General features: G+C 33.0%; 2 protein-coding genes and 1 non-coding gene across 3 annotated transcripts; 2 read left to right on the top strand and 1 right to left on the bottom strand.

The window, feature by feature from the left end:
* Positions 1-221: 221 nt before the first annotated feature.
* LOC145603160 (uncharacterized) lies at positions 222-5,605 on the bottom strand. The gene is made up of 7 exons (XM_081659285.1): positions 5,433-5,605; positions 3,967-4,477; positions 2,413-2,559; positions 1,514-1,579; positions 1,237-1,302; positions 1,040-1,099; positions 222-362 (listed from the first exon to the last, which is right to left on the bottom strand). The coding sequence occupies exons 1-7, from the start codon at positions 5,603-5,605 to the stop codon at positions 222-224; spliced, it is 1,164 nt and encodes a 387-aa protein (XP_081515411.1).
* A 6,577-nt stretch (positions 5,606-12,182) lies between these two features.
* On the top strand, positions 12,183-12,254 carry TRNAH-GUG (transfer RNA histidin (anticodon GUG)). Its single transcript has one exon. It is a non-coding gene; the product is annotated as a tRNA-His (tRNA).
* A 2,887-nt stretch (positions 12,255-15,141) lies between these two features.
* LOC145601734 (uncharacterized) lies at positions 15,142-16,572 on the top strand. Its single transcript, XM_081657802.1, has one exon. The coding sequence runs from the start codon at positions 15,699-15,701 to the stop codon at positions 16,254-16,256; it is 558 nt and encodes a 185-aa protein (XP_081513928.1). The 5' UTR covers positions 15,142-15,698; the 3' UTR covers positions 16,257-16,572.
* Positions 16,573-23,693: the final 7,121 nt, after the last annotated feature.

Genomic DNA, 23,693 nt, shown 5'->3' with positions numbered 1-23,693 from the left:
AAACAATACAATACCTCATACGTACTTCATTTAGTTCTCATTTTTTGATAACTTTGGTATTTTATTTTATCCGGTAAACTGAACCTAACTGGCTCAAAAAAGAAAAGGAAAAAACAACATTGTTTTTATTATGTTTTGGTAGTATAATAAAAGTATACTTGATCTATGCTCTCTTACATAAATTCCATGAGTAGAAACATGCCTAACAATACAAAAGAAAACTAAAAAAAAGAAGGATGATTGGATGCATCCAATTGGGTTGGCGTGAGGTATGATGTCCACGAGGATGGCACAAGGCATAATCCTCTCCTTCGAAGTTCTATTCTTTCTTCTTCTTTCCCCTCTTCTTCACTTCCTAGCCCCTACAATCAACCAAATCAACACAATTCAAGCAACAACTTATATATCTTTAATATTGTTAAGTTTTTACTAATTGTAGAACTTAAATGAATCATAATTTGCTTCACTAGTACACATTGGTTACTTATTATTATTATTATTATTATTATTATTATTATTATTATTATTATTATTATTATTATTATTATTATTATTATTATTATTATTATTATTATTATTATTTTATTTGTAGGAATAATTCAATATGAATAATTCAATATGAATGATTCTTAGTTTTGCTAATAGTATGGAATGAAATAGAAGTATTGCTTTTTAATTTCCCATGTGTAGTACACTAGTACATGAAACCTATTAAGACTCTAAAAAGAAACTCCGTAATAAAAGTGACTTAAATACTTACTTTTTGAAAAGGTTTATCAATTTATAGCTCGGATTATAACAATTGAATAATCAAAAGATGAAATCTTCTTCTTACAAATGAGGTAAGTAGTACTCGATCTCATATCCTGAGGAGTTCACTCAAATACTTTTACTTACTAAATAAAATATTTTGTACAGAGTATAAAGTGTATGTTTTAAAGAACCACTCTATGGAGCTAGAGCTTAATTCAACTTATAAGTCAATAATTTGTCACACTTAATTAGGTTAAATGTAATGGTTAATTAATAATGTGTTTACCATTTGGAAGGGTCTAGTAGGCTTGCTACGAGAAGGCTTAGCATGAGGCATGCAAAGTGTCTGCAAAGAACAAATTAAAGAGATAAATTATATCAGTAAGACAGTAACCAAAATGAAGGAAAAATATATACATTATACGTACAAATGTACAATTGACATGAATTAAAGGAGTATATATTATAATAATAATAACTTACATGAATCTGATCTTGAAGAAATTGGATATATCCAATTGCCTCTGTCAATACAGAAGCTGTATCCGTCTAAAAAGCAAGAATGTAAAATATAATTAATTAATATAATTTGGTACGTACAAAAGTATGTATGTATGGGCAAGTCATTAGTATAATACATGCTTGATTATCTCTCTAATTATTCTCTCTTTAATTAATTAATCACAATTAATTAAGAAAATAATGGTACGTGGCTTCTTTTGTAGGAAGAGAAAAAGCATAAGTGGGAACTTGAACATACCTTGCCGAAAGGTGAAACTAATTGGTGTAGTGCTGCTATCCTCTCTCCTAGTTTCTCCTTTCTAACCTAACATACATAATTACCAAATTATTGGAGTGTTAGATTAAAGGAAAAGGTTAATTATAGTATAATTAGCTAGATGTATAATAATTGGCACAATTTTTTTTTTTATTTGATTACAACAGAAAGAGAATTTCAAAATAATACTGTGATAATATACAATAGCTAATGGTGCATCTTTACTGATTGTGTCACATAATATGATGCTTCTAATTATAACCTATGTTTTCAATACATTGAAATTTACATAGTGACATTAAACTTGATTGTTAAATTACAAAATATATATATTGAAAAAAATATTGGTCTAGATACTTAATCAATACCACCCCCCCCCCCCCTCCCATCCTATCCTAATATATTCATTGTCACATCTTATATGAGTTACATCGCTCCACTTTCTCATAATTAAAAGATGTGACACAATTTTACTAAAAGAGTTGTATTGTTTTATATAGGTTTATCGTCATTCCCACAATATGTCCACTAATCTTAAATATGTCTTATTTTTGGGATGATAATCCAATCACTGTCCATTATTTATTACTTTTACAACTTACAAGAATGGTGCAAGAAACACCCCCTTCGTTCATTACAATCTCCAATTACTTGAGGACGAATCATTTAATTAGTAATAATCTGATCACTTTACTAATTTTTCAGTAAAATATACCCCTTCATTCATTAAAATATCCAATTACTTAAAAATCAGATCATTTGATTAGTAATAATATGATCATTTTACTAATTTTTCTATAAAACTGAAAGTGACGCATTTATATATAAAGAACAGAGAAAGTATTAATATATCACGAACATGTATTATGTAGTTATATTACCTTAAATGGAGGGCAAGAAACCTTGGCTTGAGATTTCTTATTAGCACCTGGATTGTTGGATGTTGATGCCTTTGACTGATCACTACTACTTGAACTCCCGGCGGCTCTTTTTGTTCCCGTTAGTGATCCATTCATCAAACTTGATGTCTTCATTCATAAAGGTATAAAATTACATATAAATATTGAATTAAAGAATGATGAAAAAAGAAATAATTTTAAAAAGTTAATAAGATATAAAAGGGGAAAGACTTTAATTTGTAGATTTAATCGTCTTTTTTTTTTTTTTTCTTTTAGCATGCACTGTATAAAGCTGGAATAATAAAAACACAAATTTAAACTTCATGAGCATGCATGCATGCATGTAATCGAAGAACAGCTTTCTTTTGTGGACTGCTAAAATGAAATATTTGACTCTTTTGTGTTCATGCTTGCTCTGAAGTAATATTTGGCAATTAAAGTCGGTAATTAATTGCTTTTAAATTTAATTGGTAAAGTATATTTACAATTAATAAAAGACATGGAATTCTTGGTTTAGTTAATCTTTGCTTTTACCTCAACCATGTTTTTGCTAATCTGTAAGTAGCCATCCCATCATAACTTTTCGGGTTTCTCCGTGCTCAACTTTGACTGCTCATCTAGATTGAGTTGATGGGATGACTACTTAAATTGGGATGTGTTTTCTTCAACGGACTGAATGAACTTAATTATTACTATATATAATTTTAATTAACTTATTGAAACAAATCTAAATTATCTAATAATTGCCAAAATGTCCATCAACAAGTTTAAGATCAATAAATGCTACTCAAGCTCAATTCACAATTATAGGATGTTCATAATATGCTAATTCAAATAAAAAGAACACTTATCAGTACATATGAAAGAACATGCTATATATGAAGGACATAGTATAACCTAGAGTGATAATTATAAAGACAACCATGCAATCAGTAGCACATAGCTAAGAAATTTTTATTAGGGATTTATATTAAAACAAAATTGATGAGAAGAACATAATATATAACCACAAAAAATTTGAATATTTCTACTAGGAATTATATTATAGAGTAGTAAAAGGATAATATTCGTGGGGCCACGGCACCTTCTAGCCATGGATCCTTTGGTTCCACCTCTGATCTAATTAATTTCAGGCAGGCTAAACTATAGAGAAGGACGGAAGAAGCTATTCACATGCCATTTTATACAGTATAAGCAATCATAGTCTATAAACATGCCCCCCATGCACATTCTCAACAATCTACGTACACACTATATATAATCCTATTTTATAGATTAGGTCTCTCAAATTTTAATTATACTCAATGTTTTAGAGAGCAATTTATTTATACCAATAAATAATTAACATGATCTACTAGCTCATACTTTGTATTTATTTTGTGTGCATCGATCCATCCATAGCCAAAAACAAACCTAAATACTACCTTCGTTTCTTATTACTTGCAACAAATGAATATTTTATATCTCACAAATAATACCCCTTTGTTGTGAGTAATAAGAAACGGAGGTAGTATATAATTTGCATATACAGTTTACCTTGTTAGACATGATCTTTCCAACGGGGCTAATAACTTCTTCTCCCACAACATCATATGACATAGGGCGGCTTTGAGAGCCGAAACTTGAATTATTTCCTAGGAAATCCATAGCTTGCAAATTAAGGCCTAGTCGAGGACTACTACTCGAAACTGTAGATGCTGTTGAATTATTTGGCGAAGACACTAATCCAAGCTGATTTAGGAAACTTGTACTAGGATAACCTTGATTATTGTTATTACTCCAGTTGTTAACCTCTAAGGGGAGTTGCATTAATCCCCTACTGTAGGGCATACCGGAAGCAGAAGAGATCAGGCCGGTGAAGGACCATGGATTGATATTATCCAAAGTAGTCGCGGTTGTAGGATTATGGATTAGGCCACCATAGGTAGGGAATGAGCTTAGCATGTCGTCTTCAATTTTAGGCATGGACGAGATTGATGTTGTACTACTGAGGAACTCGTTTTCGTATGGCTTGTCGTTGAACGTAGTGTTAGTTGATGTTGTACTCCTGCAGCTCAGAATTATTAGACAGGTTAGTAATAAACCAAATAAAATCAAAAGAAAAAGTACAAATTCAGAAGAAAAAAAAAAAAGTAGATTGGCGCTCATGCAATAATTTGCTTTAATTCAATTCATAGCTAAGAATATAACTATTGAGCTTAAAATGAAAATGTTACATTATTGTATGATAATTAATTAAATTCATAGATGAGGAAAATAAGCTTAACTTGTACATACATGTATTTTACAGCAAAGAAATTCCATAATTTTTTCTTTCTATATACGAAGTATATTCTTCTTATTTGTTTTTTGTAAGAACTATATGTACTGTGTTCTAGCTTTTAATAAGCACCTTTTCTTTGCAACTGGAACAATATTCTAATAGTAAGGAATAAAAGGTACAAAACGAACTAACATAAAACTATTTACATTAATTCACAAGCATCAAAAGGGTATGTAGAACAAAGATTGACAAGATAAATATGTAATACTTCGTAGATCATGTAAATTAAACCAAACGATTTTAAAACCAAGTAGACCGACATGCAACTTATTAATTATTAAGCTAAATCTGTAACCTCTAAGTGCCTTAATAATCTCACTCAGTCACTCCCCTCTGATGCCAGTCTAATAACATGCAATATATTCATAAAGAGTGAAACAAGAAATTTGCCCTGGATTTTGGAGAGATCAGACAACAAAAAAAACCTAATTATAAATCGAGAAAATGTCTATGTAACATTTATTAGCAAATAAAATTGAAGGAACATGTATTTATGTTCAACTCTATCATATAAACTGATAGCTAGAAAATATAGAGATTTCATATATATTCTTCTGGAATTCCGCTGAAAGCAGCTAAGTTCCTTGCTTAGGCTAAGAAAAAAAAGGCGGTATATAGCTTGATTAGATGTAATTAAACAAGCTAATTAATATATAAGTACCATGATGAAGAAACTTACGTTGGTAAGATGTTCGCGTTCCAGGGTTGAAGAGAAGAAGAAACTCCATAGCCAGAAGAAGGAATGTTTAAAGGAGAGCAATTAACAAAGTGGTCTTGAAGATGTTGTTGCTGTTGTTGTTGCTCTTGTTGTTGTTGTTGTTGTTCGTGGTGCTGAAAATTGGTGGAGTCCATCTTAATAATAATGGGGTTATAAAAATTTAATTGGATCCTTTTAATTTTTTTTGAGATCCCAAGATGGTGTAATTATACTTTGTTGTTAAAATTATAAGGCTAGCTTCTTTTTAAACTTTCTCTCTATTCAAGGAAACAACTCAGAAAACATACCCATAAAACCTCTTGCTTTTTAAGCTAGTGTACCACCTTTTTTTTTCTAGGTTTTGTTCTTTACTCTTTCATGGGTCATCTCCCTCTAAAGTAGTCTTATTAAAAGATACTACTATTTACACCCTTTTCTTTATGTATGTTTATCAAATTTAAGCTTTTTTTACTAGCATTTTAACTTTGTTCATTATCATATATAGCTAGCTCCTCTCACTTTTCCCTATGTAAGATCTTTCTGTTCATCAAATAATTGTTGGCTCCTAGATAATTTTTCCTTCTGTCCGAAATTAATAGTCACATACATACTCATGTCAATGCTACGTTTGGGTATGTTTGTTTCAACTTATTTTATCTTATTTTACTTTAATTACGTAGTATATCAAACAAAATAAATTCAAATGAGTTAAGATAAATTTTCCAACTATACCAAATTCTTACTCTAGTTAAGTGAAATATCATGAAAAATAGTTCATTTAATTATAAATTTTTACAATTTTCAGAAATCGTGATAATTGTTATGGACAAGATAATTGTAATAATAAGTTGGACTATAAAAGTGGAATGATAGCATCTATATGAAATATGTATGCATGGTTTATGATCCGTTCAAATTGTGTTTTATAGAAACAAGAAAAATCAAACCATAGCATATAGTATGGATGTCCCGCTAACACTTATCTAATGGTCTCAAGCTTGTCATAACATCCAATGTGGATTCTAATTTCTTAAGGCATAGCAACTACTTTTATAGTGGAATTATTTCAGTGAGAATGCTATATAGTATAGACCCTACAATCTGATCTGAGACTAGTTCAAAATCAACGATTATATAAAACTATACAGAAAAAAAATTGTACGAGTAAAATCTTCCATCCAGGTTAAGATTTGCATTGGGAGCAATCCTTAATAAATGTAAATCAACTACTTAATTAATGACCATTTGCAACATTTGCTTGCTTATAGCGTATCTTAAATAAAAACGTCCTTGCTATAACCTTTTGAAAACAAGGGTGCAATGGAGTACATATTATATTATTTCACGTATATGTGAAATGTGAACACGATTATACTTACACTATTATGTCCGATCCACTTATTCATGGGGGTATCCGCTCAATCCCGTGTATGTTAATAATAAGGGATCTGATCAGAGCTTGCTCAATGGCCTTGTACATGCATTAGTTTATCAAGTTTTTAATGAAAAGAAGTAGCTGGAAGTTGATTAGTTTCCTATTTGCTACGAGTAACAATGATCTGGTTTCACTTTCATAGCACAGGATCAAAGCATCACTATCAACAGGGGAAAAAAACAGGTTTGCTAGAAATTTGTAAAGTAATTCGTTGAAATCAAATCAATCATAATACGGAACTTATTGTACCTGACTTTACCTCATAATCTGGTTTGATGTCGCCCTTAAAAGCATTTTATAATAAGCTACTTAAGCTGGCTCACTGTGTAATACAGTAATATATAGACCAACAACATGCATTTTATACTCCGTAGTAAACAATATGTCACGTTATTTGTATAAAGTATCAAATGCCTTGATTGAACACGCATGCATATGGTTGTTTTCTGAACCAAAAACCCTACGGATACATGTTGTCAACATATTCGCCCTAAAGTATTTCTCTGTTCATAAATAATACTCGTATTCTACTTTGTAGCTAATCATATGTTTACTTTTTTGAGAAAAAAATGTCAAATTTCGTAGAATAACAAAATATAATGGAGACTAATTAATTTCCAAATAACCCTACTAAAATAGACCCATATATATATTAGTCTATTATGACGGATATTTCAGTGCAACCAATGCGAATTTTAAATTATGGAGAGTTAGGACGGTCTATATAATGTATAACATATCAATATAGAATATACTTCGTATGAAGTATAAAAAAGATAAACTAATCAAGATTGAGGTTAGAAATTGGGAGAACCAAAGACGACATTCGATGATGGAATTAATAAAATCTTGTTAAGAGTAAGATATAATAGGATGGGAGAGACAGAAGCAACAGAAATAAACAACACATTCTTCCACAATGCCCATAAATAATGACAGACAAAATGAATAAAAAAACTTGAAAAGGAAATGAAAAGTTTGATGATGAGCTAGGAATATATTGAAGTATATATAGAAGTATGAGCATTTTACACTTCTTCTCCATACATGCATGGTCTGATCTCTCTGGAACATGTATACATGCTGACAAATTTACAATCAAACCTTTTTCACAAAAAATATGGTAGATTCCACTACTACCTCACATGCTTATATATTCATTGTTCATAAATGTATCAGAAAACAATGTATATCAATCTGCATCGTATATACGATTGGTTGAACCCTAGGATCATTAACGTGTTATAATAGACTACTAAAGACCTAAAGTTACTGGTTAAGTCCGTTCCCTTGTTAAAGTTATGTGGCTAATAATCTTCATCATGTAGAACTTACTATGGCTAGGGAGGATCGGGCCGGGTGTAGCACTAATCCATACTATGGAATGAAATTTGTTGTCATAAAATATGTACTTCCTTTGTTCTTTGTTGTTCATTCTACTTTGATAGTTCGACTTTTATTTTGCCTTACAAAGATATTTCTAAATAATAAGTCTAAAAGAACGAAAGGAGTATATATATATATATATATATATATATATATATATATATATATATATATATATATATATATATATATATATATGTGCTGAGAATTGAATGAATTAGGCCAGCTTGACAAAGATGGTTGAGATAACTCCTCTAATTCGTGATTTAATATATTAAGTACAAGTACCATATGCAGATTGAGGGATTATTTCAGTCTCCCTTAGCTTAATCAAAATAAAAAATATATTGATTATCAATCACAATTACTTTGGCAATCACATTACTCAGTATCACAACAATCACCACAATTTTTGTTGTAAATTTTGATGTACTTAACTCTTTATTAAGATTATGATTTTATGACCAATAATTAAGCACTCTTATTAATTTATTATACTAATTATAGTTTCTCAAAATTAGATATTAATTCATCATTTTTTTAAAAGTACCTTATTATGTCATTGTCTGCCCCGCCTCCTATAATATCTTACTTCCTTTATGTGTAACCTTTTTATGTTCTGGCTATTCCATCTACCAAACAGTTAGTTGATCCATTTTTCAACTTATCATTTTGTAAATCAATATTTAAATACAAAGTACATTTGCTAATTATTTATTTGCTTAAGTGCGATGATAATCAGCAAAAAGTACTGGAGTTGAAAACAACAGCTTAATTATTTTAGCACATCTCAAAATAAAAAAAATAAAAAAAAAATAAAAAAAAAAAAAGGGCTGCCCTTAATTGTATATAATTTTTACTACAAAAGCAGATCGAATATTTTTTACATAATTATTTTATTCTGTGTATTAATCTTATTATATTAGTATCAGAAAAATTATCAGCTAATAATATGAAGTCAAATCAAACTTTATTTTATTTTTTCAATTGTTTGCTTTAAATCAAACTTTTTAAAACTTTGATGATTAGGACCCAGCTCCCTAGCCATTATATTATCTAGACCATAGACAAAATTTTATTGGTCAAGCTACTTTTGTTATACTTCTATATTTATCAATCAATTTATGTATATAGTGTATTATCTAATGAAGTGACGGCTTGCAGAACGAACTTTAATTTTAAGTCAATTAATTAGGAGTAATCTTTAAAATCACCCTTAATTAAATATATTGTGTAACAATAACTATGAAAATTATCCGCTTATTATCGAAACATTGGGATTCCAAGATTCCCTTTGTATTGCTACATTTCATGTAATCATAATTTTAAAATAGAGACTACAACTCCTAGCTAGGTCTACGACATACATTGTATCGTATCGAAGATACCTTATCTAATGGCATTTTCGTAAATATATCTACAATTCACTCCAGTCAGCATGGCATTTTCGTAAATAAGTTAACATTAATATGCGGGTCCCACAAATGTTAACTTATTTACGAAAATGCCATTAGATAAACAAATTTTGTTTATCATCAAGATGAACTTGTATTTTCTCTACCTTATACAAAGTTGCACTATACAAGCCCCGTAACTAAAGCTCTTACTATAAATTGGCTCACGTAATAAGGCTCATACTATAAATGGCGTAGTAGCGAGTTTAAACAGTACATGAGCTTGATAATTAGAGATGGAATATATGATAATGTGGTCAAGGAGCCTGGAAAGGAGGAGGATAAAGTTGGTGTGAGGCGGATTAAAGTAGGGTGATTCAGAAGAAGACAAGGCATTGTAAGCAGAGAATCTACATCTTTTTCCCTATTCAAAATTTTAATTTTATTAGGGTATGCATCCAGCTTTCAGGGACCATGGTCCTACTACTTTTTCTCATTTCCAAACTCTACATTATAATTTTATTATTAAGGTGTTTTCAATATCTATTTGCAATATGATCCTACCGAAAGATGATGAGTTGTTAATATAGTAATTCATATGTGATTGTGATTTGTTTCAATTTAACTTTGATTTAGGTTTAAGTTTTGTGAAATTACTCATTATATACAATACAATGTTGTTGAGTTTCCATTGTGCACAATCATATATATCCTATAAGCTACAATCCACTTTCATCTAAACATTTAAACAATCTAGGTCATTGCCATAGTCGGAATCTAATTTGATCAAACCTCAACGTGGGATATTGTTCTTGCAATTGAGTTTGAAACGAAAATCACTTAATGTTTTAGTATTAATTAATTGTTATTGTTTTTAGAAGAAATAAAACTTGTAACAAAAACCCTTTAGTTAAATTACTTAAGGGCTGATCATTTGAAGCTAATATACTTTCTTTATCTACAAATTTTTATCCACTTTATGCTTAATGTGATTCATTCATGTATATGAGTACCTACCTTATTGTTCATGTCTTTTCTATAATTTTTTTGGGGCGTAAAAGTTTTTTCTCCCTTTTAATTATACTTTAATATTCATAGTCCTTATTAAATAATACCTCCGTTTCTTTTTAGTTGACACGTATTCCTTTTAAGGAAGTTTCTTTTTAGTTGACACGTTTCCTTTTTGGGTAAATTTTTTACCTTGCATTTACAAGCTACCCCACTTGCTTTTTCATTCTCTATCACTCTCTCTCCTCTCCTTAATATATGTGCTTAAATCAAACGCGTTAACTAAATAGAAACGGAGGAAGTAGCTCACTTGATTCTATTAATGGTTCACATCCTTTTTCTTTTTTTTTTTTTATTCATATACTTTATTTTGATTATCTTAATCTAATTAATATTTACATATTAAAGACATTAACATTTGTCTTATGCATTAAACTTGATTGTATGTGTTTCTAGTTTCTACGTTAATTATGTGAATAAATTGTGAAAGAAAAAGAGTTTGAAGTATTTTACATTACACATTATTTTATGTGCTAGCTCGTAATCTAGTACTCGTATTATTTGATTAATTCCTCGGATATGTAACTTTTTTCGAATGAGATATTCAAGTTGAATAAACGTCAATAATGTTTGACTAATTAATTAATTAAGCAGCAAGAGCTTCTAAAATGATCATCTACATCTTAGCAGCCGACCAAGAAAGCAAATTTTAAAACTTGTATATGACAGAACTTTTATAATTTTATTAGAAAGACCACTTGATTTTATTATTATTTTTTGGTGCACGCGAAAGGAAACTTTCAGTGCACTATCAATGGCCAAAATTCGATCTGCACCAATTTTTTAATTACAAAATAAAACATTATAATTGGTCATACCGTATTTAAATAGCCACCTCTTCATATTATCCATGATGTTACCTGCTAGATTATGTAAATAAATTTTTTTTTTTTTCATCAAAGATTAGTATATAATACAAGAGAGACTTCTATTTACATAATTTAACATTGCCCTTAATTGCATTTCTCTACCAACTGCCTTGTTTGAATAAATAGTAGTCTCTTTGTTGCAAATTACTGGAATCATTTATACAAGTATATGCTAGTTTCTTTATTACAAAAGTATAATTGAAGATACTAATTGTCAAAGTTGTATCGATCATTATTGTATGTTGGATTGTTGGTAAATGTATCCAAAGTGATTCTAGTATCTCGATCTGTCAGACAAGTGAATTGAGAGAATTATAAGTATTGCCTTCCTCTTAAAATAGAACGTAGTACTTTGTAAGTTATATTAGTTTGAATTATGGAGTATAAATATTAATTCATTGTGAAGGTTTTACTTAAAACACACTGTATATTTCTATAATTTGCTTAAAAGTAATATGTAAAGCTTTGGGTTAAATACTCCATACAAACAGAAAATCATGCAAATTTATGACTTAATAATAGTTAATATACTTTGTGTATAGTATATAATTAATTAAAATATTATACAGTAAACATCAAAGTGGCTGTAGTTTAGTGGTTAGAATTCCACGTTGTGGCCGTGGAGACCTGGGCTCGAATCCCAGCAGCCACATTTTTTTTTTTTAAAAAAATGTTTTTTCAACAATCTGACCCATTGGGCAGGATATGAGAGACCATTGGATTAGATAAGCCCATTGGACCCAATGACCTTGAGCTTTAGAAATTATTACTTTGAAAATGCTGACATGCTTCAATTCATCGAACAGTTCCAAAATTCAATGTATCCCTATTAGTCTGTTGCAAACTTGCAATAAATTCTTTTGTTTACTTTGTCAAGATATCCTTAATCCTTATTGTTGTTTTGATTCGTTTATAACTTATAATTGATGAAACCATAGTGAATATGGGAATAACCAAATAACCATGCATGTTTAGGGGAAATGGTGGGTTAGTGTACATTTGCACAACTCATGCGGTGTCTTTGGGATCATAAGTTTGAACCCTCTGTTTTGTTAACTTCATGCCAGCATGCACCATTAAATTACGGCAACAAATTAGACATAAAACTTTATAACCGTTTCTTTTTTTTTATTATTTGAAGAATTTTATAACCGTTTCTCTTGTTACGACAGATATTAATTTATATTCTCACTCTTTTTAACCAAAATTTATAACTGTTTCTCTTGTTATGACTGATATTGAATTATACTCTCACTCTTTTTAACTGAAATGAGGATACCTTAATTTGATCTACTTTTAGAGTTGAACCTAATTTTATATACTTATCATTTGTACAATATAATTTACAAATACAAATGCCTCTAGGGAGCATTAATTATAAATAAATACTCCTTATAAAATTAAAAAAACAAAAAAAACAAAAGGTGGGCAGTTTCAAAGTACATACCTATGTTAGCATCTCTATTAACCACCGAATATGATTGGAAATCTCCAAGCCTTAAAAAAACAGAAAGAGTATGATAAGAAATCATTGGCGTTGAATCCTTGATGTCGTGTGACAGCTTGCATTTGGAATGATCCACCGCCACCATTTTAATTAGAACACAAATTTTTGTATGTGCCACAATTTTATTAAAAAATACATAAGTCCTCTCTTTCCTTTATCTCTCTCCTCTTTTCTTATCTTCTTCTCCAAGCCAAACCACACATCACCAACAGCCACATTTCTACTCCACCCATTTTCTCTCTCCTCTTTTCTTAGTTTCTTCTTCAAATCAGACCACACATCACCAACAAGCATATCTCTATTCAACCCGTTTTCTCTCTCCTCTTTGCCAAATTGATGCAATTAAAGCCCGAAATTGTAGAATTTGGGTGTTAAATTGCTGTGAAAATTGCGATTAATTAAGCTTAAGATCATCAACAACATTTGAAGTAGTGAAATCAATGAGAACTGGAGAAATTTGAGCTCGTTTTTTTCGTGGAATCTTTGATCGAACATTCTTCGTCAAAAAATAGCAACATAAACACCAATAGTAGTATGAGCAGATTATAGAGTGTTACTTGTCAAAAAAAAAAAAGTGTTACTTGTAGGGTGTTACTGGTTTAGTTAGGGGTTACTTGTACGGTGTTACTAGTTTGGTCATGGGTTACTTGTAGGTGTTACTGGTTTGTTCAGGGGTTACTTGTACGGTGTTGCTGGTTTTGGTCAGACGTTACTTGTAGGGTGTTACTGGTTTTGGTCGGGGGTTACTTGTAGGGTGTTACTGGTTTGGTATGGGGCCTACAAGCAACTCTTGAATAAGTAACTCATACAAGTAACCTTGAATAAGTAACTCATACAAGTAACTCCTAAAGTAACCCATACAAGTAACCCTTGAATAAGTAATCATACAAGTAACCCTTTAATTAACCCATTCAAGTAACCTCTGAATAAGTAATCCATACAAGTAACCCCTGAAGAAGGAAAAAAAAAAAACAAGTAACCCCTGAAAAATACAAGTAACCCCTAAATAAGTAATCCATAAAAGTAACCCTTGAAAAAAAAAAAAAAACAAGTAACCCCTAAAAAATACAAGTAACCCCTGAATAAGTAATCTATACAAGTAATTCTTGAAAAAAAAAATACAAGTAACCCCTAAATAAGTAATCATACAAGTAACTCCTGGAAGAAAAAAAAAAAAAAAAAAAAGTAACACCTGAAAAATACAAGTAACCCTGACAATACCAGTAACCCTGACAATACCAGTAACTCCTACATGCGCGTGAATAGTAATCTCTAGGTCATTTATTTTTGCTGACTTGGCAGCAGGCCACATGGTGTGGCCTGCTGCACCAAAAAGGCACCGTAATTAGAAACATTAAATCTACTCCTTATTTTAATTTTGTTAATTTAGTTTTGAAGACTCCTTCTATAAAGAGGCTCCAACTTCAGACTCCGAAACTTCGTAAACAGAACACCCACGTTGTCCTAATCTCAATTTCTCAAAAAATTCAGCATGATTAATGTATAGACTATAGAATTCAATTCGAAATTAATAATTAATAAAGTTTTTACCTAGTGGTTAAGAACGAGCGTCTGTGTACAATATTTCGCATAATTTTATGTTGAAATTTTCCCACTTCGCATTAAGCTCTATTTATAATTTCTACTGCGAGATAAATTTTGATTTAAACATTTTATAATAACAAAAAACTAGTATGTAGTGAGTATATTTAGTAAGAATTTTTTATATATTATTCTCTAAATGATCTAATGACATCAACTAACCTTCACAAGTTGCAATTAAATATACATAACTATGCAAATAATAATGAAATAGTACTCAATTAGGTTGGACTACTATAAATTGCCTATTGGAGTACTTTAAAAAGTATCTTTAGAATTAATTAGTAGTAAACAATAAGCAATCACTTGTTATAAAATACAACCTTCACCCATCACCAAAACCTCTTTAATTTCTCCTCCACATTTTCCTTCTCTCTTTTTGGTTTTATTAAGTTTTTGTTTTTTCTCATTACTTTTTTTGTCTAACAATAAGCAATCACTTGTTATAAAATACAACCTTCACCCATCACCAAAACCTCTTTAATTTCTCCTCCACATTTTCCTTCTCTCTTTTTGGTTTTATTAAGTTTTTGTTTTTTCTCATTACTTTTTTTGTCTAAGTTTTTCTTTCTTCCTTCTTCTTCATAGATTGCTTCATCTTATAAGCTTCCTCCAACCCAAAAATAATCCAACCAATTTTCTCTTTCAATCTTTGTTATACATCTTGATTCCATATTTACATACACGTACCAAACAAAAACATGAAATAAAAATTAGATGATTAAGATTGAAACCTACCATTTGTATTCTTCATGTCTCCTATAATCAGTGAAGTCCTCCTCTGTGGGTTCACCATCAACTCCGCCCTTCGCCGCCGTACCCACCTTGTCTCCTCCTTCTCTGTTGTCTTCCTCTACTGGTTCTACGTTTTCTCATGAACTAACCCTCTTCAACAAATATAAATATATATACATATACTATAGATTTTATTATTTATTTTCTTTGTAACCTATAGTATAATTATTATTAAATATATTGTTAACATAGATGGCTAGTTCAAGTTCATCTGTAAGTCAACAACATCAAATTACTCATAACAACAATTCATCATCTGGATCCGAGGCAGACCCTCAACAAGTCATGGATACAAGGAAGAGGAAACGTATGCAATCCAACCGCGAGTCAGCGAGGCGATCCCGCCTTCGAAAGCAGAAGCATCTGGATGATCTAGCCGTCCAGGTGAACGAGCTAAAGGCTCAAAACAACAAGATCTTGTCAACCACAACTGGTACCACGCAACTTTATCTAGACGTCGAGGCAGAGAATTCTGTCCTCAGGGCTCAGCTAGCTGAGCTTAGTAATCGCCTTCAGTCACTTAATGATATTATCAACTGCCTCAACAACAACAACAACAACAACATTAATAATAATAATAATAATAATAATAATGTTATGTTGAGGACTGCTACAAGCAGTGAATGTGATGATCAAGAGAGCTTTGGTAGCTTTGATCTTGATTTCGATGATGTTTTTTCGATGAATTCGTGGGGGTTTTCATTTGCCAATTATCCTACCGTGCCTACTCAAGACATATTCATGTGTTGATCGGTGTTATTAATTAAAGAATTGGTATCTTCTTATATGGTAGTGCCTACTTTAAATGGGTTCGTGTACAAATTTAATGTTAACAACCCATTATAAATCCCGCAATTAATAAGATTTTACTTGGTATGTATGTGTTATTAATAAGGGAGAAAGTATGTGCTTTTGTTATGTTGTCAAAGTGTAATGTCAAAGTGCACATTGGAATCAAATTACATGTTAAAACATCATTAGAATACAGGTATTGTTGTATGTAGTCATTATTGTGTGTAATGCGTCATATGATGCAAATACATTAATTTGGACTTTTTCAATGGAATTTTGCGTGCATGATTTAAGGGTCTCCTTATCGTGACCTTTCCAAATATATTTTTTATCAAATTTTGATTGGCTGTGAAATTATTGATCATATAAATAATAGTGGCTTTTTTTTTGGCCCCTCTTAATAATTGGTTTGAGGAATCAATGCTAATCATGCATGCAACCCACAAAGGCCATTTATTAAACTTCTATATAAAAATAGGAGAAAAGGTAAGAGAATATCCACCCTAGAAAACTTACGTCGAGAACCTCTACGATTTAAGGTAATTAAGTCTTTTAAAGTGATTCAAACCTTAATCACCATTTTAAATTAATTGTAATCGGAGTAATCAGCGTGCTATGACGTTGTTGAATTGGACAGCTACCACATTCATGTTAATATATTGGTCACCATCCTCATTGTCCACCTTCATGAAAAGTTAACACAAACCTAACATGCATGATTACAATTCTCCAATATTATATAGGTGCTTTTCAAACCTAAACAGTAGAAATTGTTTGTTTGATGTTGCAAATTACGATTACTTCTTTAAACCTTGTTTTCACCCTAAGTATAAAAACCTTTGTATGAATTTAAATAAGAACGAACTGTGATATAATTCGAAATTATATAAATAAGTTAACATAAAATTTATAATTTAATCATTTCAAAAGTATACAACAATCCAGACCATTGGAACTCAAATGGTCCCTATATGTCAAATGTCATTATTTGTACACATCTAATTTATAATTTATAATATGCAAAGAAAATAAGTACTCTCACTACTCTGTAATTCTGTACGACACATACCCATTCTAATAAAGTTATGCATAGCATTATTTGGCAAACCAACAAATAGTCTTTGATAATTCTTAAGAAAATAAACTCCTTAAAGATAAGGTTGCAATTATTGAGTTAGTATATGTGTATATCCAACTAAATAGAGTGGATTGTGGATATGCATAAGAAATTGAAAATAGATATAAATAACATAACTATTTAATTTCCATAATACATTTTTCTTTTATCATGGACATTTTGAATACAATTGATTTTTTAAATATATACTCAAATTCACTATCAATCATTGTGATAAAATAGTCTATTTAATGATCTAATATTAATTTTGGAATGTATAATCAAATTATGTTTTTTTGGTGTAAAAAAAAAGCTACAAGGAGAAATGATGTACTGTAGATGAAATTTGATACCGGGTCTTAAGTACCACACGAGATTTTAACCAAACTAATTGATTATTCTCTCACAAAATATATACTTGATTTTTAGCTCTTTGTATATTTATAATTTACAACTCTTAGGACTGTATATATGTATCATTTTTCTGGAATCAAAACAAAATCCAAAATTTGATGTCAATATCATGGTTGTAAGCTTGTAACCCTTATTTACTCAGTGATACCAAACATCAATGATACTTTGACCAACCATATATGACTATATACTTAATAAACATATCCTCAAATTAATTTTATATCCTAACATTAATCAAATGAAGTTGAATATATGAACACAAGTATTGGACAAGTGCTAACGTCACAACACTGTACCAGTAGTACAGATAACAAACATTAATAGCAACAGATACCCAATAGCCAGGGGCTTAGGTGTGTGAGATGCCAAATTGTTTGGTCTTATTCTATATATGGATGATGAGGTGTGGGAAAAGGCCGCATTATGAGCTACTTAAACTATAAATATTCATTGATATGAGATCAGTTGTTGATTATAATGTATATACCTTCATTAATTGGATGTCTTAAAATATAAATCAATTAATTAAAATTATAACAGTATATATCTCCTACGCGCCTTTAATTCAATAATAACTACTTAACTATAGAGTACGGAGCAATATTTATTCCTTTTTTAAAGGATAACTCTATATTTCGGTATTTTCTAAATAAGCAATACTAATTATCCTAAAATAAGCGAATATAGTCCTAAACTATGAATGTTGATCCAATTAATTAGTAAGTATGGAGTACTACATATCATACTATAATACTCAAACACTATTTGTTTAACTAGGTTGGAAATCCGCATAACTAGACATTTTAAGAGTAGGAAGAAGGATTCGTCATGTACATGAGTATATCTAATGGACAATAAACCCTCAAACTCATGAAAGATATAATCCTTGTCGTTAAATAAATATTGGGTTGGATTCCAACAAATGTATTATTGTACCAATTTGTACGTGTACACAAAAAAAGTGGATAGGCACCATGTATGGTATGAGAAGTGAGCCCACATTTTACATTTTAATATATTTGGATGATCTAAGACTTTGTCACTTACATTAGCTCCTGCATGGCCACACCACCAATGCCGTTTCGTTATAGCACGCAAATTAGAAAAGATCCACATTAAGAAGCAATGCAATCCATTATAGCTTAAATTAATGCATTATATATTACCTAAAAGTATAATAGAGGATATAAATTGTTTCTGTCTGGATCTGATTCCCCAAGAACTCGGACCTAAGATCCTGATACTCCTATCGGCAAGCTGAGAACCTACACAATGAGAAGAAGTTAGCTAACCCCGGGGTGGTCCGGGGATAACCACTCCGATGACAAAGTCAGAAAGTCTTTAAGAGAAGAAGATAAGTATGAGAGAGAAAGTAGAGAGAGAGAGAGAGTAATTAATACCCTCATAAATGAGGTCTCACCTACTATTTATAATGATCCAACTTGACAGGTGGCTCTCACTCATGCAAAGCCTCCTGCGCCAAGTGTCGAGCTTCTGCTGCCACGTGCCGAATTCCGACAGGCCGATATGTCTGCTTTCTGGTACATATCGGCGCCTTTTCATAATTACTCGGACTTTGATCACGCGCTTATCGGTCTGGTCCAGATATCATCCCATACAATTACCCCCCCCCCCCAAGTGAGGACGCATGATCACACATCATCGTTCTCAGTTAATGTAGCCGACAAACTCATCCTAGCTAAACAAACTTTGGGTTTCACTTCTCATTCTTCGAATTTTATCATATTCTGGAATCTGCATATGTCAACGTTTCTTGCACTCTGTCAAGCATTGCGCATCAATGAAACTTTATTGTTATTCCTACTGTTGCTGCTGTTTGTTATACCCATTTGGCTTATATCCAAACACTGCAACGGATGAAGCTCAGAGACTATGCCAATTTGGCTGCTACGCAGATGTCACAGTTTTTATTATTATTATTTGTAATCCTCAGGACGACTTTTGTATAGTGTTATAATCCCATAGTGTGTTCATTTGCATTATCTTTGGTGTTATCTCTCAAATTTATACTTTGGTATACTTCCTCGACACATTACTTTTGTTTATTGACTTCTTTTCCCCCCCAAGTGACCTTGTGTGCTGATAGCAGACAAGGTGTACTTAGTATAAAATATATGGGAGCGAAAAACTCCGTTTGCCTCCCCTAAGTGACCTTGTGTGCCGATAGCAGAGAAGGTCAACTTGTTACAAAATATGTAGGAGCGAAAAACTCCGTTTTCCTCCCCTAAGTGACCTTGTGTGCCGATAGCAGACAAGGTCAACTTATTACAAAATATGTGGGAGCGAAAAACTCCGTTTTCCTCCCCTAGTGACCTTGTGTGCCGATAGCAGACAAGGTCAATATATTACAAAATATATAGGAGCGAAAAACTCCGTTTTCCTCCCCTAAGTGACCTTGTGTACCGATAGCAGACAAGGTCAACTTATTATAAAATTCACGTTATGGTAGCGCAACCGTTTTTTTTTTTTTTTTTTTTGAGCGGGAAAATTGTAGACGTGTCACAAATCCTGCCGCTGCTTTTTGAAATCAGTTATCGATTCAGGACCGTTGGATCTCTGAACTGCCTTTCACTTCAACTGGCCATTCAGTTTCCCCTTTTTAGATCAAAATTTCGCCATTTTTTTAACTTCTCACTTTTCAAGTTTTCTCTCAGAGCCATTTATATCCCAATTAAAGGTTTACGTTTCTTACCTTCTCTGAATTTAGTTTGCGCATTCCAGTTTATTCGGCGCGCCTTTCCTCTTCAATCGCTTCTTATCACTTAAGGACATTGAACCAGCGATTTTCGTCGAAGGTATTGTCGCACCCTATCCCCTGATTTTGCATGTTGTTTTTATTTTTTTATTTTTAATTAAATGTCTGAAGATAGTGTTGAAGAGAACTTTCCTAACCTTAGTACTGCTAGGCGTCGTTTAATTAGGCAATCCCTAGGCAAAGAAACCGGTAGTAATCAGGGTAATTCATCTTCTCTTTCTGATAACATAGATTACCCATTTGAGACGTTATCTTCTGAAGAAGAAAAACGCGCCTTTATGCTGCATAGGACTATTGCTCATCGTGAGCGTGCTTATCACCCCACTAACCCTGATATCCCTGCCGATACTGAAATTCTTGACGTTGAGCCTGTTAGTGTTCGTTATCACTTACGCAGCTTTGCTGGGAGACGGTATTTTAATCAATACGGCACTAACGTTGGCAATATAGGTATAAACACCATGCCAAGGGTAAAGGGTACCAGTTATCAGCCTCGAGCTGCTGCCCGTGAAGCTGCTGAGGCCGCCAGAGCCGCTGAAGCCGCTAAGGCGGCTGAATCCAGTAAAAAGCCTGGTCAAGGCCAAGTCGTGAGTTCTTCCGAAGAAGAACAAGAAGCTGAGATCCCTATAAATACCCAAGAAGGTTTGTCATCTCCCGTTCATGAATCAGCCGTTAATTCGGTTTTAGGAAATGAAGATACTCAAGAAGGTAGTATCAATAATGAGAGCAGGGAGGATATTGTTGATATGACGGCAGAGGTTATCCAGGAAGAAAATCTGGATGAGGGTTATAATTCCGAGACAGATAGGGCTGAGTTCCGACAACCTATTGTTCTTGCTAACGACGGGAAAGTCACGAAGGCAAAAATAAACGATGCTTTTAGGAAAACGGCAATTGAAAAAGATTATTGTCGTCGTGCGAAAAGGTTTTTCAACTTACCTGATGGGTACGAGTTATCTCTTCCTCCGTCTGGAGCTTCAGTGTTGGACTGCCCGGTTGGTTCCGTGGCCATTTACATGAAACATTTCGATTTTGGCCTCCGTTTTCCTCTACATCCCTTCGTTGCCAAAATTTTAAAAGCCTGGAATGTTTGCTTGGTTCAATTAACTCCTCAAACAATTCGTGCCGTTATCGCTACGGTCTGGGTTATGCTATATCGGAATTTCCCTCTAACCCTTAACGTATTTAGACGGTTAATTACCCTGAAGAGGGATGGTCAATCGGATGGGTGGTGGTCGTTATACACTCAACCCCACAAGTACACCGTTCACCCCAAGCTGTCTAGCTGCAAGGGTTGGAAAGATAGATTTTTCTTTATGTCGGTCCCAGAGGACTTTCCTTTGAGGAGAACTTTCTTTAGGCCTCATCCTCATTTTGACTCAATCCCCGAGAGAGATCTCGGTAAGCATGAAGAAAGGGTTGTCAATCACTTTGATATCTCCGAATTTGATGAGTGTGACGGCAAGGTTCGTCTTGTTCCTGCGGTGTGGGTGCCGAATGTGAGTTACATTCTGGGCAACGCACCGTTATCTCGTGTCGGTCTCTGTTGGACTGACCAGCACGGTATTACTTACCTTACTGAGTTTTACTTTCCGTCCTATTTTTGATATTGTTTACTTGTAGCTTATATATTTTTTTTTTGTTCTTTGTTTTTAAGCACTGATAAGTTGGACAACAAGTTGCTGGGCCTATCAGCAGACGGAAAGAGAGTTCTCAGGCGCTGCCCCAAAGCCACAGCTTCTTACGACACTTTAGCTACAGTTTGCGGTCGTGCACCTGCTGTTAGTGCTAAGAGAAGAGCTAAGTTAATGGCTGATGACAACGCCAAAAAGAGAAAGACGACACTCTGGCCAATCGGCGAGGTGGAGCCGTTGTGACCTCCAGCCCCAGACAACCTGAAGGGCGTGGTGGGAAGAAGAAGGACCAGTCAGAGACCGAGAAGACTCCGCCCACCACCAAAATTAAGAGCCCTGAGGCCATTGTGAAGAAGGTTATTCAGGGGATTGAGATCGAAGATCTCACTACTGCCGAGTCCCCTCGTCAGCTTCAGCCAACCGTCTCAATTGCCCCCACTACGGTTGGCTCTGATTCAAGCATTCCGGCCCTGACTTACCGGTCCAATCAATGGATTGAACAAGTCTCTGGAAGGTTTCCAGACGAAGTTCTAAAGGGCTTCGCTGTCCCTACTGGACATTCCGGAGACCGTTGGCAACCCAACATGGATGTCGGCCGGAGTGAATCTATGGTCACCGATGACCCAATGCAAGGTGGGAATCTCGGTTATCGGCTTTTGAGCAATCTTACTCTGCCGATGGACAGACCTGCTGGTCCAATCAGCCCCCTTGCTGCTACTCACATGCACAACATGATGAACTCTAACTTTTCCTTTACATATTTTTATGTTTTGTTTATAGCTTTGTTATGGACTTATTCTGTTTATATTATTCATATATATATATATATATATTTAGGCCGTCATGTCTGGTACAGAGCTCGTTGAGATGTACCGTTATTACCAGGAGAAGCATCATCAAGCCTCCTCCAGCCAAAGCGCCATGCAGGAAATCATTATTAACGCTGAAAGAGCCTTAGATGACTTGAAGAAAATAAAAGAAAGAGACGACAAGGAGATGTCGGAACTGAAGGTTAAGGCTGAGAAAGTTGCTGGTCTAGAATTGGAAGTGCAGAGTCTGAAGACTCAAATTGTTGAAAAAGATAAGGCCATTGAGCGCCTTCCTTCAGTTGAAAAGGATCTCGGCGACGCCAGAGCTAAAATAAAAAACCTTGAGGAGAAGGTTAAACAAATGGAAGCTGATAAGCCTGGTATTCGTCAGAGAGCCGTGGGCCGTTATTTAGCTTCAAACGAGTTCTGCTCCAAGCTCCAAGATCGTTTTGATGGAGGTTGGACTGCTGCTCAGAGATGTGTTGCCTATGCTGCCGGTTGGAAGAAGGAAGATTGGGCCAAAGTTGAAAAAGCTTTCAACGAGGAAGCTTACAAGATCCCTTCCGACTTCGAGGCACAACAATTCTCTGAAGAGGACTTGTACAATTTGGCGCCCAGTGCTGATGACGGCCCTACAGATCCCAG

Source organism: Chenopodium album, chromosome 21 (genome assembly GCF_948465745.1).
Source record: "Chenopodium album chromosome 21, dcCheAlbu1.1, whole genome shotgun sequence".
NCBI classification, from domain to species: Eukaryota; Viridiplantae; Streptophyta; class Magnoliopsida; order Caryophyllales; family Amaranthaceae; genus Chenopodium; species Chenopodium album.
This window is presented reverse-complemented; position numbering and strand designations above follow the sequence as displayed.

Coding starts and splice junctions, on each gene's coding strand:
- LOC145603160 (XM_081659285.1), bottom strand. CDS start 5,605: ATGGACTCCACCAATTTTCAGCACCACGAACAACAACAACAACAACAA. Junction 4,478..5,432: donor AACGCGAACATCTTACCAAC/GTAAGTTTCTTC, acceptor TCTGAGCTGCAG/GAGTACAACATCAACTAACA. Junction 1,580..2,412: donor TTTCTTGCCCTCCATTTAAG/GTAATATAACTA, acceptor TATGTATGTTAG/GTTAGAAAGGAGAAACTAGG.
- LOC145601734 (XM_081657802.1), top strand. CDS start 15,699: ATGGCTAGTTCAAGTTCATCTGTAAGTCAACAACATCAAATTACTCAT.